Source organism: Natrix helvetica (assembly GCF_964273705.1).
Source record: "Natrix helvetica genome assembly, chromosome: 3".
NCBI lineage: Eukaryota > Metazoa > Chordata > Lepidosauria > Squamata > Natricidae > Natrix > Natrix helvetica.
Window position 1 is genome coordinate 51,943,462 of NC_138549.1, and position 19,375 is coordinate 51,962,836.

Below are 19,375 nucleotides of genomic sequence, written 5' to 3' on the forward strand. Positions count from 1 at the left end.
CGCACCAATGACATGACAAAGCAACCGGACACACAAGAGAGAGGTCATCCCGACCTGAAACCACCCAGCCGGCAGGGAACCACAGTACCACAGCAGGCTCTGAGACCAGCCCTCCTTCAAAGTCCGCTGAAATGCTACAGATGCAGGGGGATGGGCTGCATGGCAGCTGCGTGTCCAACCCCAGCCCCAAAACCAAGGCCAGACCCACCACCCAGGGCACGACCAGAACGAGGGCCCAAATGGACCACCAACACATCTGGGAAAACCCTCCAGGCTGCAAAGGCCCCTTTCCCCTCAGGCGAAAGTGATGGAACCCCAGGAAGCGACAACCAGTCGCCCAAATCATATGACAGCGAGGACGAGGGAGAAAATGACCCAATGGTGAGTGAATCAATTCACCCTTTCCTTTTTCCAATACGCCTCACAGCCCCAAAAACAGGAAAACAGGGGGAGCCCTAATAGACTCAGGCTGCACAAGGTGCTTGATCAACCTAAACACAGTCCTGAAACTGTGGATCAGAGCAAAAAGACTGGCCCACCTGATCCAGTTCGAGCAGGTCGACGGGTCCCTAATGGGAGGAGCCTATGCCACCCACCTGACTGAACCAGTGAGGCTAGAGCTAACGGATCACTGGGAAGTAATTCGATTCATAATAGCCCCCAAAATGACAGACACAGTCATACTGGGACTTTCCTGGCTAGACAAGTGGGGACCAACTATCTGGTGGCAAGGGGATACCCGCAGACTTAGGATATCAAGGGTCCCCCAACCCCTCCCACATCAGCAAGCAGAAGCACCAACCACACTGGAAACCCCCCAAGAGAGCCCACGAGAACAACTGGCAACCACATCCGACAAAACCCCAGAGGCCGAACTGATTTTGATAGAATATCAGGACCTCGCAGAAGTATTCAGCGAGGCCAAGTGCGATGTTCTGCCTCCCCATCGGGAGACAGACTGTGCCATCGAAATCATCCCCGGGGCAAAACTACCCAAGCCCAAACTGTATGCCATGATGCCCCGGGAAATGCAAGAGATGCGCAAATACATAGACAAAAACCGAGCAAGGGGGTTCATTGAGCCAGCCAAGCCACGGGTCACGGCACCAGTCCTCTTCAAAGAAAAAAAAGATGGAACCATGAGATAGTGTGTGGACTTTCGAGGGATAAATGTGGTGTGTGTACATAACCTATATCCCCTCCCCCTCATGAAGGACATGCTATCTCATCTGGCCAAGGGAAAAGTCTTCACCAAACTAGACCTCAGAGAAGCATACAACCGAGTATGAATCAGAGGGAGATGAGTGGAAAACAGCGTTCAACTGCCCCCAAGGGAGCTTTCAATTCAAAGTGATGCCTTTTGGACTGCAGGGGGCCCCAACGGTATTCATGCAATTAATAAACAAGGTGTTGCCTGAGCACCTCTACAAGGAGGTCCTCGTCTACCTAGATTTACATCCTTATCTACACGGAGACCAAGGACGACCATGTACCCCTGGTCTGCCAAGTAGTGGAGAAACTTCTGGCAGCCAACCTGTACGTCAAGGTATCAAAATGCGAATTCCACCGTGCACGGTTAGTCTACCTGGGTTACCTAGTGTCAAATGAGGGAATAGAGATGGACCCAGCAAAAGTGCAAGCCGTCCTAATCTGGCATCCCCCTCGCACCTGCAGACAACTACAAAGCTTCCTAGGATTCGCAAACTTCTACAGGCAATTCATCCCCTCCTTTGCGAAGATTGCCAAACCCCTGACAGACCTCCTGAAAACAGGGAGCCCAGGAATGAAACCTCGTCCGGGACAACCCCTACCATGGGACCTAACCTGCCAAGAGGCGTTCGAGACACTAAAAGAAATGTTTGCAAAGGAGCCAGTGCTGAAGCATCCTGATCCCGAGCAACCTTTCGTGATCCAGACAGATGCCAGCAATGTGGCAGTGGGAGCGGTACTACTTCAAAGAAACAACCAAGGAAACTTACAACCCTATGCCTACACCTCCCACAAGCTCAAAGAGAGACGATGGGCTGCATGGGAAAGGGAGGCTTTCGCAGTGAGATGGGGACTGCTAACCTGGAGACACCTGTTGGAAGGGAGCCAGAAACTGTTCGAAGTCTGGACCGACCACAAAAATCTGGAGGCGCTTAGGACCCCACGGAAACTATCACCCAAACAAGTCTAATGGGCTCAATACTTCAACCGTTTTGATTTTGTCTTAAAGCATATTCCAGGCGGGAGGAACTTTCTAGCTGATGCCCTCTCCCGCATGCCTCAGTACAAATGCGAATGGGAGCACATAGTGGACGCCATCATTCCCTCTATTCAAATAGCTGCCCAAGTAACCACCAGGCGGTAACGCTAGGATCGGCAAGACCAACCCGCAAGCGACCTAACCACGAGACTCAAAACTGAACTGCTAGCAGACCCCTGGTTCCAAAACAACCAACACATCTTGACGAAAAGAGATGACCTTGCATGGAAGGGGACGAAACTCTACGTCCCAGAATCCCTATGTACCCTAGTTCTCCAGAGGAGTCACGACGCCAAACTGGCAGGCTACTTGGGGTTCCTAAAGACTTTACACTTAGCCCGGAGGTAATTCTGGTGGCCTGGCATAAAGAAAGATGTGGATAGTTACGTGAAAAGTTGCACCATCTGAGCCACAATGAAGAGACGACCAGACTGCTGCAAACAGTAGCAGAGCCAACGAGGCCATGGGAGGAGATCGCAATGGACTTTATAGTAGAGTTGCCAAAAAGTAGGGGAAACACGGTGATTTGGACTGTAATAGATCTGTTCTCCAAACAGGCACACTTCATACCCTGTAGAGGACTACCCTCGACTCACAAGCTGGCTAAACTGTGCGTGAAGCATATCTACTGACTGCAGTAAAATTATCTCAGACAGAGGGGTCCAATTCAAGGCTAAATTCTGGAGGGAGTTCCTGCGGTCCATTGGATCATCTCAGGGTCTTAAATCAAAAGTACTAGTGTTTACTAGAGCCCGGAAATTGTATAACTGGGATATCAGTGGCAATGCTGTTAAGCAGGTTTTCCATTTTAAGTATCTAGGTATTCAATTTCAGAACACTGGTGCCTGGACTAGACATCGAACCCAGGTGCTGAACTCGGCCTCCTGTAGTCACCAGCAGATTTTAAGATTCTTTTATACCCAGGGTGGCCAGTTCATTCCTTCTGCCCTACGCATTTTCAAAGCCAAAACGCTGGCCCAAACTCTTTATGGCATTCCCATATGGATACGGGGCTTCAAGGACAGCATTGAAAGAACCCAGGCTGCTTTCCTTAGAAAACTTCTGGGTCTTCCCCATTGTGTTGGTTTTGCCCCGATATACCTGGAACTAGGCATTCAATCGGTGGAATGTATGGCCTGGATAAACACCTTTAAATGGTGGTTTTGGGTGCTCTTTCTGGCAGTTCCTGGCAGCTACCTCTCCCTGGTGTTCACGGACTCCCATATTTCTCGCTGGGAGAAAGAGCTGCTGAAGAAACTTCATCTGCTAGGTTTCACGGAGGATGCCTTGGGAAACTACGACCTCAAGGATGCCCAATTTAAGATAGTCCAACGGCTCGTGGACATTGATTTACAATATCTACAAGCCAGAGCCAATAAAACTTGCTCCCCCATGACTCTCAACCAAGTTAATAACTATGGATTGAGGATGGCTTCTATTTTTATACCCTAGCCATTTCCAAGTATAGAAGAGCTTTTTCCCTAGCTCGCTTCAATGTCTTGCCCTCAGCACTTCTGGATGGTCGTTTCAAGAGGCTCCCGATTAATAAGCGGCTGTGCCCTTGTGACAGCCGAGGTTGAGACAGCGGAGCATGTCCTTCTATTTTGCCCTATGTATAGCGCGGACAGATCTAGGTAACTGTCTCTTCCTGAAATCGTCCCTTCTGGTCCTGATGGCTGTGATTTGTTTGTGCATTGCCTTGGGGATGTCTCCTCATACATCATCTCTTAGGTTTCCAGGTTTTTCTTGAGAGCTGTGACCATTAGAGGAGAGAGCTGTAACCTCCCTTAGTTGGGCTCTTGGTGACTGGCTGCTGTGTCCCTTTTGTACTGTTCGTGTTTTGGTCTGTGACTGTAAATAAAGTATTATTATTATTATCTCAGGGTCTTAGTTCAGCTTTTCATCCGAGCACCAATGGGGCAGCAGAGAGACTGAACGCCATGGTAGAGAAGTACCTGAGGTGTTACGTGAACTATCAGCAGTCCAATTGGGCAGACCTTTTATCTTTTGCTGAGGTCACATACAATAATGCTGTCCCCAGTAGCACAGGACTCACGCCGTTCAAAATAGTGAGCGGTATGGACTTCGTCCCAATGCCTGAGTATCCAAGGGATCACCCCTCCTCAGTCAGCTTGACTGATTGGATGTCGATGCTGAAAGCGACCTGTGAAAATGTCAAAAAGGCACTGGCTAAAGCGGCACAAACCTATAAGAAACAGGCAGATAAACACCGGGCTCCGCAACAGCCATTCCGGGTGGGAGAGAAGGTTTACCTCTCCACAAAATATTTGAGATTAAAAGTACCCAGCAAGAAACTGGGGCCGAAGTTTACTATGAAACCCAGTCACAGTGCTATTGAAACTACCTCGATTGTTGGGGAAGATACACCCAGTGTTTCATAGTAGCCTCTTAAATTCTGTGATCGGATCCACTCTGAGACCACTACCCCGGGAACCCCCGAGCCCTATGGTCATTGGGGGCCAAACTCATTATGAAGTTCAATGAATCCTTGATTCAAGGTGGCACAGGAGACAACTCCAATACTTAATCAAGTGGAAGGGCTACCCATTATCGGAGGCATCTGGGGTGAAAAGTAGAAATATCCAGGCTGATCGCCTCATAGCAAAATTCCATGCAGAAAATCCAAGCAAGCCTGGGGGAGGGACACACCCCTAAGTTATATACCTGTATTCAAATTGTCTTTGTGTCACACAGGTCGCTTTCGGGAAGTGAGGAGAGCCGGATGTCAACTTCTAAAGCATTGCCATGACTATTATCAGGCTGGCATGGAGGGGGGAAATTCCATGCATGGCTGGAGTCGGATCTCATGTCTACAGCCTAGTTGGAGAATATGAGTTATGACGCAGGACAGAAGGGAGGGGATACAGGGGTAAAGTTCAAGCGCAATTAAGCGAAAGCAGTTTTGGCTTCACAGGAGTTCACACCAGAATGTTGATCCTAATAAATGATTGGATTTCTTTTGAACTTTGTCTCGAGGCTCATAAATTAATTCTTGGAACTTCACAATAAGTAAACAAATAAGTCACAAATACTAACGTAATAGGTCAACCTTTACATATTCTGGAGTCCTTTCAAGTCCATGATTCAAATAAATAAAATAATAAAATAAGCAACGAACTATTTTCAGACACGTATTTAACATTAAAAATAAAATGCTATACTTTTGAACATAGTTTTTTGCTACAGCTTTAAGCCAATTTCAAAACTAACAAAGTGAATCAATAACATTATGACTTATTGAATAGAGGGCAAAAATAAGATCTGAGGAGGATGGGTGACACAGAAATCAGAGTCACACTTCCCAGCTATCCACAATACAAGGAGTCCTCACTTAAAAACAACATGCTTAGTAACTGTTCAAATTACAATGGGGCTGAAAAAATGACTCAAAATTACAACAGTTACAGCATCTCCATGGTCATGTGATCACAATTCGGGCTCCTGGCAACTGTTGCATTTACTATTGTTGCAGCATCCCACAGTTAGGTGATCCCTATTTGGAACCTTCCTAGTTGCTTCCAACAAGCAAGGTCAATGGGGAAGTCTGAATGAAATTACAACTCATGGTCACATGATATCTCACTTAACAACCATTGCTAACCATTGCTTAGCAATAGTGAAATGGGAATCATTAAATAAGGACTACCTGTAATTGAAAGTTACAAACAAAATGGAAACATCTATACCTGACTGAACACAGTGGAGAACCTATGATATTGCTGAACTAGAACCCTCAGCTTCCCACTGGTAATACAGCCGGGGGCTGATGCGGACTGAAGTACCACAATAATTGAAAGTCCATAGGTTCATCGCCTTTTACCATCACTTGCATTCCTCGCTGATTATTTTAAATAAACTGCTAGGAATATTACCGTTTATTTTCTGGATCACGGGCCACCATGACAAAAGTTGCATCTAACACAGGGCAATAGATTGCATCAAGTAACTAAAAAAAGAGAATATGAGAGGGGGGGGAAACATGATTAGAAACAGTATCCTGTGATAATTCAATTAAAACTTGATACACTGTTTCAGAACTGAACTATTTTTTCTATGGATGCCAAAAAGAAAAAAAAGCAAGGAAATTTAAGTAGAATATATACTGCCAATATTTATTTAAAAGAGTTCATAAGTAAGATTCTCCTTGTCAATTTAATTGTGCCGGTCAAAAATCACATTCTCTTCAAACAGACCAAAATACACTTTAATAAACAAGGGTGTTACATTCCAGTTTTTACTTAATAATTTGAATACTGTTTTACTATTTGGCTAACCTACCACAGAATTTTATTACAGCATACAGTATAGCTTGCCAAATGTAAGAATCTAAATTCAGAAACTCTTAGAGCAAACGAAGCTCACTGTCATTAACCTGAAGCATGTGTATCTTCACTTCCATTGAAGTTTTTCCAACCCAGGAAACATTCCCAGTGAACTTGATATCACAATCAGGATGAATATGCTGTTTCCATAAACCTAAAAGGATAGAAGAAAGGGTTCAGAGCACAGATTCTAAGGACTGATTATCAACATTTATCTAAGGGAGGATAGTACTTCTTTTAAGAAATTAATTTGGGGTCAGCAACCTTTTCAGGCAGCAGCAGCTTCATGCAACATTGTAGTATCAATTATTTTCCACTGCACTCCTGCAATTTAAGCAAAAACATTGACCCTCTTGGTAATCTTGCAAGAATTAGGTCTTTTAAAATGTTAAATGCAATTATTTAATTTTCCAGAAAAAAGTAATAACATATCTTTTCTGTTTTGTTTAGATACAGTATCTAAAATATACTAGGATATAATGTCTAGTCCCGTGATGGCGAACCTATGGCACGCATGTCACAGGTGGCACGTGGAGCCATATTTGCCGGCACAGCAACCCTCAGCTCCAGCCAGCTGATTTTTGGCCTTCTGGAGGGCTGGGGAGGCCATTTTCACCATTCCCAAACTTCCAGTTGGGCCAGTTTTTCGCCTTCCCCAGGCTCCGGAGGCTTTCCTGAAGCCTGGGGAGGGCGAAAAACAGGCCCAATGGGCCAATCAGAAGTTCAGAAACAATCTGTTTCTGCCTTCTGGAGGGCCTCCGGGGGGCTGGGGGAGACCGTTTTCACCCTCCCCAGGCTTCAGAACAGCCTCTGGAGGGGGGGTTGAGCATGCATGCACGGGGGCAAGCACGTGCAAGTGATAGCTTGGACATGAACTATTTTGGCACACTTTTAGAAAAAGGTTAGCCATCACTGGTCTAGCCTATGAAATGATATATTTATTCAGTTGGACTTTTGAACAAATTGGAGAGGATAGATTCAAAAATGACATGATGGCCACAAATGTATATTCATCAGAACATGTAGTTATTCCTGAAAATGGTCATCTAAAAGTGTCAGGAGAGCTTTGTCTTCTCTTTTGCACCTTCTCAACATCAGAGTTTAAAGTTCAGCTGCTTTTCACTGAATAACACAGTGTAAACTTCCCAGACAGATATCAAGCCATTAACAATTAAACACCTACCAATTTTATCCACGAGTGCTGTAACAATCGATAAAGGAGATCTCAGAGTGGCTTCATTTTTTGTATGAGTATAACAAATTAGAACTGTAAACAAATAAATAGAGGTGCTCTATTAATTACTCTTCGAACTTATATATTTCCCCTAAGGACTGGTGAAAACCTTTTCAGCATGATCGTTGTATCATCCAAAGACATTTTTAAATGTACGAAGTTTATAAGCTACCTGCCTTATAATATGACTAAAGAGAGTTCAGTCTGCCAAAGTAAGACTAGTAGGAATAATTTATTTTATTTATTACAACATGTAATATTGTACAATGGCTTGCCCTATCAATTTTGGTGGGGGTGTTGTTTTCTCCTTAGGCTGTTCTTTAACTTCTTCATTGTCTGAAATGGTAGTTCCTCGATTAGGGTACTGGATACACTGTACCCTGGTAGGTCAAGCTACTATATACAAACAATGAACAAACCCTTCTAGCATTGAAGATGTTACCTAGTTGGGTAATGAAACATCTACAAATGAACAATCAAGCTCAGAAAGCACCAAGGTCTTGAGAGTTCAATCTTGATGTACATGAATATATATTCTCTTCTATTAGTAAACAACTACTTGGAAATACTTAAAGTAACATAGCAGGAAAATAACAAAAACTGCTACCAAACTTTTAACAGTTAATTGATTGCACTGTTTTTCAATTTGGATTACACAGAACTTAATATTCAGATTTCAGATTATATGTTTGTTATAGAGTTTATGCAAATAAAAAGGTGGTATATAATCAGTAAAGAAAAAATGACATGCTCACTTATTCCAGAAGCATTTTTCATTGCTACAAAAAATACATTATGCAGAAAGTCACAATAATGTTATCTGTACTTTTAAAGGAGTTCTAAATAACTAATTCAATGTAATTCATTAAGCATACATTATAACTGCTTTCAGAATAGATGGGGAGAAAAAAATTCAAAGGATCAATACATTTTTCTACCTTCCTTCATGGATCCCACTGAGGCACTTCATTACGAATTTTCATCTTACCCAAGGAACCACAATCATTAAGAACAATGCTAATTGTAATATCAGTTCAATGGTTGCAAAAGAGAACAGCCACTATCAAAGCTATTCCTATGCAGTATGTTTAATAACAATGACATAGATGTTATATAATCCAAATGTGTTCAAATTTTTCCAACCTATCAGATCACTAGAAAAAATGAAATTATATAAGTACCACATACCTGCTAAGCTGTCAAGGTCTTCAAGTATTCGACCAAATCTAAAATATTACACAGCAATTAATCTGTATGCATGTTACAGCACCAACAATTAATTTTATTTTAAAATGAGATAGTGTATCTTTACCTGACAGTGTTCTGCATATTGAGATATTTTTCTCTTATTTCAGGCTGACTTCCTAAAGGCAAGATAACTTCTATATAGCTGTCTTTCATTTTCCTAGCAGGCAGGTCAGCTTGAGTTTTAGCAAGGAGTGTATGTAAGGATTTTCTTTCATTCATCGCTTGCACATGGTCTCTGGAGAAAGGGTAAAGCAAAATCAGATTATGCCATGTGGGTAAAAACAATCAAATCTCAGTTTATCAGACTTCAGATGCAATGGACAAAATTTGTTTGATGATTTAGGCATGTATAAAATCTCATTTGCACTTAATTGGCATTTGAGTCTCACACACTCTTTCCCCCATTAGTCAATTAAATAATAGGTTTACTCTATTAAGCAGCTACAAGGCATTATTAATCTGCAAGAATAAATTGTATTGCATTCCCTAACCCTAACCTCTAAGAAATCCAATTGTACCATGATTTATATATACAATACCATACCTCCAATTGGTGGATGCTCCCACTAGCTCTCTCAATTTACTTCGCACTGAAACAAAATAAAACCCAGTCAGAAATATTTAATTTGCATAAACCTGACCAAGGACCACTATAGTACTGCACTTTTGAAAAACAGAAGTGTAAACAGAAGCCATGCAAAGAATAGCTGAAAAGCAAAAGCTGGCCAGGTTCACTGAGATTCCAATGAATGATATATTTAATAATGAATGGCATGCTTTCTCATTTCTGTAACATTCTAATTTTCAAAAAAATATCCAGTTATCTAGAAAACTTATTCATTTCTTTTGAATTTAAATTTCAGGCTATTTACTCCTTCACAACCCTGAGTGGCATACAGGGATTAAAAAAGAACAAAACAATACCATGAAGGATCATACAAGAATATTTGGATATCATGGCCTTGATTGTTGCCCAGCAAGAAAGTTTTGACATTCCAAAATAAATATTCAAATCATGTCACTGTACATATCCATACTCATTTGTCCAGAAACTGCAAGGAAAATGTAAACGAGCAGGTTTACCCTTACATAGCTAATAGGATACCAATACAAATCTGAAAATGCACATCTAGATTCTGTAAACAAATCACCTACATTTTCTGATACATCTCAATCATAACCATCAACCTTTATGCTTTAATCAAAATGTCACACTTCAATAGAAAAGGAACATTAAAAATTGAAGACTTCGGTTCTAAGGAAATGTGGGAGAATCAGAAGGGAATAGCATCTATGGAAATGTGGAGTTAGATGAGAGTTGAAATCTTTTTTAAAAATTTATATCACAAACATAGTCCTTGACTTACAACAGTTCAGTATAAAGTTATAATGGCACTGAAAAAAGTGGCATGACCAATTTTCACATTTATGACCTTTGTAACATCCCCATAGTCAAAATCAAAATTCGGATGCTGGAGAGCTGACTCAGATTTATGACGGTTGCCGTGTCCTGGGATCCCTTTTGCTACTGTCTGACAAGCAAAGTCAATGGAGAAGCCAGATTCACTTAATCAACTTAACTGCAGTGATTCACTTAACACGTGTGGCAAGGGCTTCCGGTGGTGACGTCACAGTGGTGTCGTAGAAAGAGAATGGTCTCCGTTCCTAGACCCCAAATATTTCACATTTGGGGACCCCTCAGGGGCGCAGTGAGCCTGGAGAGCCAAGCGGAATAGAGGGGAAGCCTGGAGGGCAGCAAAGTGAAAGGCGAACACCCATTGAAACGAAGGAAGCCCTTGTCAACCCACCGTGAAAGTGTCTGTCATCGTGTTATGGTGGACCCGAGGCCGTGACGGGCCAGAGAGATTGAGAAAGAGAAGATTTACTTAACAGGCTGTGGCATTTATTTGGTCAAAATCCCAGAGCTACAACGGCAATAACTGACTGTAAAAGTAAGTCTTGGTTATTCAGAAAAGAAGATAGCTCCAGCTGAGGGGGGATTTCCCTGAAGAACAAGTGGCAACCCAGAGGAAGGAGCAGTGACTCAGCATACTGAACTTACCATAAAAACTGAATAGAGGAGAAAGGACAAAAAATATTGAGACAGAGAGATCAACAGGAGAAGGAATTGGAGGAAGGAGGAGTGGGGAGAGAGATTCGGTGAGCCTGAGCAACAGGAGAAAAGTGAGAAGGGTAAGGAACAGTAAGCGTGGGCTTTGGTAAGAGGGAACTGAGCAGATGAGTATCACAGACAGAGGTTGGAGGAATAAATTGGCATTCCAAAATGACGGATAGAGAAATGAGACGCATAGAGATCAAAAGTAAAGTAGAGAGGGAGCAGAGGGACTCAGAGTTGAAAAAGGAGGAGGAAGAGAATTAAAGAGGATAAAAACAATATAATATGATATTAACGAAGGGGCAAGGAGGAGCAAGGAGAAACAACTGGACATTGATTGTAACACTACCAAGGGATCCGTTATTAATTCATCAAATTAACTTAAGAAAATTTAAAGAAATATTTATACATATTTAACATAAATATAAAGTGGTTAAGTCAGTAACCCAGGAACCAACAATCAGAAAATTCCCAACTTAACTGTTTATACCTAAATTTGTATTACACCAGTAATTATATCATTATTTATTTATTTACTTATATCTTTACTCATATTTATATTGAAACTTAGATTTGTATCTATATTTATAGTTTTATAGATTGATTAACAGACGTACTAATATCTATCCTTACATCTTTACTTATATCTAAATTTATATACACAGTGATTAACATAAATATATTGTGGCATCTTGATTAACTTATATTGCATGTATATAAAATATATATAATATTTATATCTATTATATCTATATCCATATCTACAGTAACCTTTATTATATACTGAATAACCTGATCAGATTAGATTGATTAAGAGCAGAGATATATATTAATAATATATTAATAGTACTACAAGATACTTGGTAGTATCATGGAGAGTGACAAAAAGATTTTGTCAGGCGTGCCTCCATCAATAACCAAGAAAGAAAACTCCCAATTCCATTGTTCGCGGAATTTATGATACTTTTATAGGTTATGAAAAGATAGCAGCAAAAGAAAAGCAAGATCTGAGCCAAAAAGGCATGAACAAGTATATATCAAACAATTACCCAGCACCCTCCCCCCAATTACCCCAACCCAGTGTCCAATCTGTAACTCCCTATGGTGTCATGTGGGGTGCATCTTCAAAAAGCCTCATCAGGTTGGTATGCGAGACGGTTGGCCTTGACCAAGTCCAATCAGCATGCGCAGAAGATGGTGAGAACAAAACTCCCTTCTACATAACTCCTCCAGTACCATGAGATTCCCTTTCCAAATACCAATAGCCCCCACCCTCCCCGTTTCTATGGCAGCCGATAATAAGCACGCGAAACAGAGGCTGACATCCAGCCCTCCTTCAGAAAGGACATCACCCCTGGGGAAACATAAAACAAAACAAAAACAACAATAACAATAATATACCTCAAACTCAAGGCTTATCAGGATATCTAGCATAGAATTTCCATAAAAGTCTGGGAGCCCTAACATCAGATTTATTCACCCATTCAGGCTGGGAAGGGGGAAATGTTTCCAGGATACCAAATATTGGATGTGTCCTCTATGTTTCCTAGAATCTCATATATCTTTAACTTCAAAATGTTGCTATCCTTCGATAAGGAGCAGAACAGGAGGTGAGGGTTGGGGTGGACGCATGGAAGAAGTATGTTCCGGTTTCAGTAAATTTACATGAAACACAGGAAAAACCCTCCTAAGGGCTTTTGGCAATTCCAATTTCATTGATACAGGATTCACAATTTTGACAATGGGAAACGGACCCACATATTTTGGGCCTATTTTTTCAATTTCTGGGTAGTTTGCAGGAATTTGGTGAACAAAAACACTCTATCCCCAATCTGGTACTCTTTTGGCTTTGCGCTTTTTTTTTCAGCCTGTTTTTTGTGTGCTTGGTGAGCCGCATCTAAAGCCTTGCAGGTCATCAGCCAAAAACGTTGAAGTTGATCACTCCACTCAGACAAAGACAAAATCTGCGGCTTCTCTTGAGGCAATTCAGGAATGGGTACAAAATCTGGCCAAACACAACTTTAAAAGGAATCATTTCAGTACTGCTATGTACTGAATTATTGTATGCCACTTCGGCATGTGGCAAAAGGTTATCTTGTTCATAATTGACATAGCATCTAAGGTACCGCTCTAGAACCAAGTTAGCCCTTTCACAAGCTCCATTGGTCTGCAGATGGTGGGCGGAGCTTAGTCCCTGGACAGAGACAGAACTCTTTCCAAAAGAGGGAGGTGAATTGGATCACCCTATCTGAAATAATGCATTCAGGAACTCCATGTAACCTATATACATGTAAGATAAACAATTTAGCCAATGATTTTGCTGATGGGATCTTAGAACAAGGTACAAATTGGACCTGTTTGGAGAACAGATTGGTGATCACCCAAATAACAGTATTCCCAAGACTCTCTGGTATTTCGACAAGAAAATCCATCAATATCTCCTTTCACGGTGCACCAGGTCGGGCAACATTCTGAAGAAGTCCTTGCAGTTTTCCTGGTGGTCTCTTTGCGGCTGCACAAACCGGACAGCTGGCTATATAGGATTCAATGTCTTTTTTCAGCGAAGGCCACCAAAACTGCCTTTTAATCAAATGCATAGTTTTCACAAACCCAAAGTTACCCGCCATTCTCGACTCATGGGCCCGTTGAAGGACAACAGTGTTCAGGCTGGCAGGAACATACAGCTTAGCTCCTACCCAAGCCAGGCCATTTTTCATGGTGCCGTCATCAGAATGTTACTTGAAACAGTCATCAGATGCGAGACCTTCCTTAGGTTTGTCCATCAAGTCTGTGGTTACATCTAAATCCACTGGCCCCTGGCTTCTAGTGACCATTGGGGCAGCTAGGTTTTTAGCTGGGATGACTGGATGAATCACGATCGGTTTCGTGCTGTTGTACTGGGGGAGCCTGGACAGGGCATCTGCCATAAAATTTTTCCCTACAGGGATGTATTTTAGGATAAAGTTGAAATGGTTGAAATGCTGTGCCCAACATACCTGTTTAGAGGACAGCTTATGCAGGGTTTTCAATGCTTCCAGGTTTTTATGATCAGTCCGTACTTCAAAAGGGTGTTTCACCCCCTCCAGGAAATGTTGCCAGGTTATCAGGGCCCACCGGACGGCAAAAGCTTCCTTTTCCCATATGGCACATCTTTCCGTTTCTGTAAGTTTACGAGAAGTGTAGGCGCAAGGTTGCAATTTCCCCTCTGCATGTCAGGCATGCAGTCATATTCCTTTTAGGATCTTTGGCGTGCCACACTCTTTATTATTTTACTATGCTGTTTCATTAGTGGGGTAATTGGGAGGGGGAATAGTAAGGAGTAGAATGTGTTGTTGTCAAAATAAAACATTCCTTTCTAGAAGCCCAAAGTCATTCTTTGTCTCCGCACCTCTGCACCTGACTGGAACTAGATGGGTGGAAATGCCAGTGTGGAAGTGGAAGATTGGACCATGTGATGGACTTGTGGTTGTGGGGCAAGATCATGAACTTCCAACTGGGTGGAAAACCCAGGAAGCTTTCAGATTTAGGTTTTCCACAGATGTGCCAACATGTCTCTCTTAATACATTGGAACTTAGAGCAATACTTTGCCTTGGACTCTGATTTAATTTTGGATGATATTTGGAACCCTGACATTAATCCGAATCTACTTTAAAATAAATCACCAGCAACCCTGGCATGAGGTGCTGGTGAGGGGTGCTGGCGAGGGGTGCTGACTCCCAACACTGACCTCACCTGGTCAGTGTAAAATATCAGTGAAGATGAAAATAGAGCCTTTGAGAAAAGAAGCCGATGATGAGACACTTCTCTGCGAATCTTCCAAAGTGCAAAGGAATTTGAGTGGGAAGAAATTGGAAGATTTATAGCGTCTGGGAAGATGCAGCCGGAGGGGGTGGAAAGGCTAATTCCACACACATATGGCAAGATGATTGGAGCCTCCCAGACCAACTTGTGCAGCCAAACGTGAGTGCATGCTCCCCCTCTTTCCAAGCCAAGGCTCGGCAAAAACATGGAGTGGAGATTTTGAGTCCTCCCATTACAGCGATAAATGAAATGACTCATTACCCTGCAATTGAGTTGAAGACAGATTCCCTATTACAATGGGGAATTCAAACCAGCCAGCAGGAAGGGGTTTGGCCAACATCTCTTCCTAATCAGCCATCAATGTTGGGGCTGCAGCCTGTGAATCAAGCACCACGAGATTTGGCTTTCTTCCCAGGTCATGGATGAAAGAAATGCCAGTGGGCACCTGCTTGGTCACCAACATGGAAAAATCAACTCAGCGAGCAGAAAGGGGCTTGGGCCATATCTCTCCCTAGCCAGCCATCGATGTTTAGGCTGCAGCCTGTGAATCAAGCACCACCAGATTGGCCTTTCTTCCCAGGTCATGGATGGAAGAAATGCCAGTGGGCACCTGCTTGGCCATCAACGTGGGAAAATCAACCAAGTCAGCAGAAAGGGGCTTGGGCCATGTCTCCCCCTAGTCAGCCATCGATGTTTAGGCTGCAACCTGTGAATCAAGCAACCCCGGAATGGGTTTTCTTCCCAGGTCATGGATGGGAGAGATGCCAGTGGGCACCTACTCTCCCTCAGCAGATGGCACCATGGCAGATAACTGGGCAGTGGCCAACCCAGGGATTGACGCCCCCCACTGAGTCCAGTCTCACCTGCAATGCCCCAACAGGTTCTTACCCCCACCTTCCTACAGAGAAAGGTTCTCGACAATGGAAGAAGGGATAAATGAGGGGGAAGCTGCAGGATGGATGGCGGAACAATGTGATGATGCGGTTCCTAGGTTTAGAGATGCAACAGGGTTCCGTCCGTTGGGGGGCAATAAAATGCCGCCGTTGCTGTCAACTCGGCCACAGAGCATCAGAGTGCCTGGCTCCAGCCCCAATATTACAAACATGCGCACCAACCGCCACAGGGGTAAAGAGAAGGCTCCAAATGCTACCAGAAAAGAGTCATCTGGGTCAACAACCTCAGAAAGAGGATCCCCAACCTAAGGTGATGAAGAGTCCTACCAACGGGGAGGCCTCGGAGGAGGAAAATGCCAAAGATGACCCAATGATGAATGCACCCATCCATCCCTTCACCTTCCAAGCCAAGCTCCAAGTACTCGAAACGGGGGTGGAAGGGAAAGTTGAAGCAATCATGGACACCGGCTGCACTGGATGCTTAATTAGCATATCGATTGTAAAGCAACTAGGCATATGCACAAGACCTGTCCCATTCGAGTTGAGCAGGTAGATGGGATGCTAATTGGAGGGGCCCTAGCCACACTGACTGAATTGGTAAAGTTACAAGTGGGCCGCCACTATGAGCTTCTCAGATTCATTGTGGCTCCAGAGATGCCAGAATATATTATCTTGGGCTTGCATGGCTTGATAAGTGGAAGCCTACGATAAAGTGGGAAGACGGCAGTAGGAAATTGATTATCGCTTTTGGGGCGCTACCATCGGTGGAGCCAAAGGGCCACCCAGGGATGATTGAACCCAAGAGCCCAGAACCTGCAGCACCTGCAGCAGAGACAAAACCTCTAGGTATCCAATAAGTACCAAAAAACTTGTTGGGGGATGTTTTATTGAGAAAACCGCAGTACGACAGTAAGAAGGGAGGAGTTGTTCACCCCATCATTTCTTACTCCCACCAAAGGCAGCCCAACTCAGTAACCGAAGCCAGGATAAGCTGATGACAGCTATGAAATTGGCGCTCTCAACAGACCAGTGGCTCAACAATAACCAGGATATCCTAACGATGGAAGATGGATTAGCCTGGAAGGGGTCCAAACTGTACATCCGTGCGGGATTGAGGCTGGAAGTTCTACAGTGAAGCCGTGAGGCGGAACTAGGAGGCCACTTTGGATTCCTAAAAACGCTCCACCTCACCAGGCATCAATTTTGATGGCCAAAGATAAAATCAGAGGTGGAAGATTACGTAAAAAGCTGTGCTACTTGCGCAATGATGAAAACACTGCCGGAGAAGCCTCCTGGACTACTACAACAAGTGGCCAGCACTAACCGACCATGGGAAGAGATCGCAATGGACTTCATCATCAAACTCCCAGACAGCAGTGGGAATAGAGTAATCTGGACAGTTATTGATTTGTTTTCCAAGCAGGCACATTTCATCGCTTGTTCAGGGTTGCCATCCGCAAAGAAATTAGCAAAAAATTTTGTGAAACACATTTATCACCTGCACAGGGTGCCCAAGAGGATCATTTGACCGTGTAGTCCAGTTCACAGCCAAGTTCTGGAGAGAGGTTCTGAGGTCCATTGGGTCCACACAAGAACAGAGCTCAGAGGTTCATCCAAGCAGGAACAGAGCAGTGGAGAGGGCTAATGCGATGGTGGAACAATACATCTGGTGTTATGTGGACTATCAGCAAGACAACTGGTTGGACTTGCTACCCTTCGCCGAAGTGGTGTACAACACCACAGTCCACAGCAGCACGGGATTAACGGCTTTCCAAATTACCAGCGGCATGGAATTTGTTGCCATGCCTGAGCTGCCTAGAGAACCTCCCTCCTCCATGTCTCTGAATGAATGGGTGGACACTCTAAAGAAAGGATGGGAAAATATGAAGAAAGCTCTAGCTGATATGGCAGAAGCCTACAAGAAGCAAGCTGATAAACACTGCTTGCTCCAACACGCCTACTGTGTGGGGGACAAAGTTTTTGTATCTACCAAATACAGATTAAGAATGCCTAGCAAGAAATTGGGCCCAAAATTTCTAGGTCCATTCCCAATAGTGAAAATAATTAACCCGGTTACAGTTCAACTCAGTCTACCCAGAAGTCTAGGGAAGATTTACCCAGTATTTCACTGTAGCTAGTTGAAACCGGTAATTGGGTCCAGCATAAGACCATTCACCCAAGCTTCACCTCCTCCTATAGTGATAGAAGGGGAGACACATTATGAGGTGAAAGGAATCTTAGACTCCAGGCTGCATAGGGGATGCTTACAGTATTTAGTGCATTGGAAGGGGTACCCTTTGTCCAAAGCTACTTGGGTGAAAAGCTGGGACCTAAAAGCGGATAGGTTAGTAGAACAATTTCATGAGAAGTTTCCCGGTAAGCCAAGTGTCCCCCTGGGGGTGGGGGGGAAAGAGGTGATTAATTTGCTATGTTAACTTTTATGTTATTCTCTTTTCAGGAAATGTTTTTCTTCCGAGAGGCCACCTGTCAGGCCCGCAGTCATATTCCTTTTAGGATCTTTGGCCTGCCACACTCTCTATTATTTTACTATGCTGCTTCATTAGTGGGGTAATTGGGAGGGGGAATAGTAAGGAGTAGAATGTGTTGTTGGTGTTCATGCAGCACCTCATTTATTAATTGCATGAAAACCACTGGTGCTCCATGAAGTCCAAACGGGAGTACTCTAAACTGGAAGCATCCCAAAGGGTAGTTCAAAGCAGTTTTCCACTCATTTCCCTCTTTTATTCTGACTCTGTAATAGGCTTCTCTTAGGTCTAACTTTGTGAAAATTTTCCCTTTGTCCAAATGGGCTAACATATCCTTCATGAGGTGCAGAGGGTACACTTTTTCCACGCAAATGGCGTTCAAGTTCTTGTAGTTCATACAGACAAAAAGAGCCATCTTTCTTCTCTTTGAATAAGATGGGTGCAGCCACCCAGGATATGGCGGGTTGTATGAGCCCCCTTTTAAAATTTTAATCAATAAAATTTCATAATTCCTCCATTTCACGTGTGGTCATCGAGTAAATCTGAGGCTTAGGGAGTTTTCCCCTGTGCAATATTGGAAGGAAAAGATCAATATAGATGATATTGCAACAGGGAAAAGAAAAGGAAGTGACATTGCAGATGATCATGCAAGAAATTCAAAAAAATACAAGTAAGAACAGAGAGTGTTGAAAAGAGATTGGAGATTATTGGACAAAGAACAGAAAAAATAGATGAAAAAATTGTGAAAACTCACCAAACGATGATGAAATATGAGGACAGAGCTCAAAAAACTGAAGAAAAAGATGAACAAAGAGATAAGAAAATTGGAGATATTGACAGCAGAATGAGTGCTGTTGAAAAAGATAAGAGTGGAATATTGGAATGGGAGATCAATAGACTAGAATTTTACCTCAAATTCCAGAAGATAGAAGAAGAAAAGGGAGAAAATTTGGCAGAAGTAATGATAGAAATTCTGGCAGAAGCATTGGTGATAACTAAAGGGAA

The 19,375-nt window shown here is 43.1% G+C and overlaps 1 protein-coding gene across 3 annotated transcripts in view; it reads right to left on the bottom strand.

Annotated features, from left to right (window-relative positions):
* Positions 1–19,375, bottom strand: part of ACOT9 (acyl-CoA thioesterase 9) — an 83,508-nt gene that overhangs the window by 26,238 nt on the left and 37,895 nt on the right. For all 3 annotated transcript variants that reach the window (XM_081946254.1, XM_081946252.1, XM_081946253.1), the window contains exons 4-9: positions 9,618–9,663; positions 9,138–9,308; positions 9,014–9,051; positions 7,775–7,858; positions 6,642–6,745; positions 6,142–6,215 (exon numbers count right to left, since the gene is read on the bottom strand). In XM_081946254.1, coding sequence (XP_081802380.1) covers positions 6,142–6,215; positions 6,642–6,745; positions 7,775–7,858; positions 9,014–9,051; positions 9,138–9,308; positions 9,618–9,663 — 517 coding nt within the window. The remainder of the gene's footprint in view (positions 1–6,141; positions 6,216–6,641; positions 6,746–7,774; positions 7,859–9,013; positions 9,052–9,137; positions 9,309–9,617; positions 9,664–19,375) is intronic.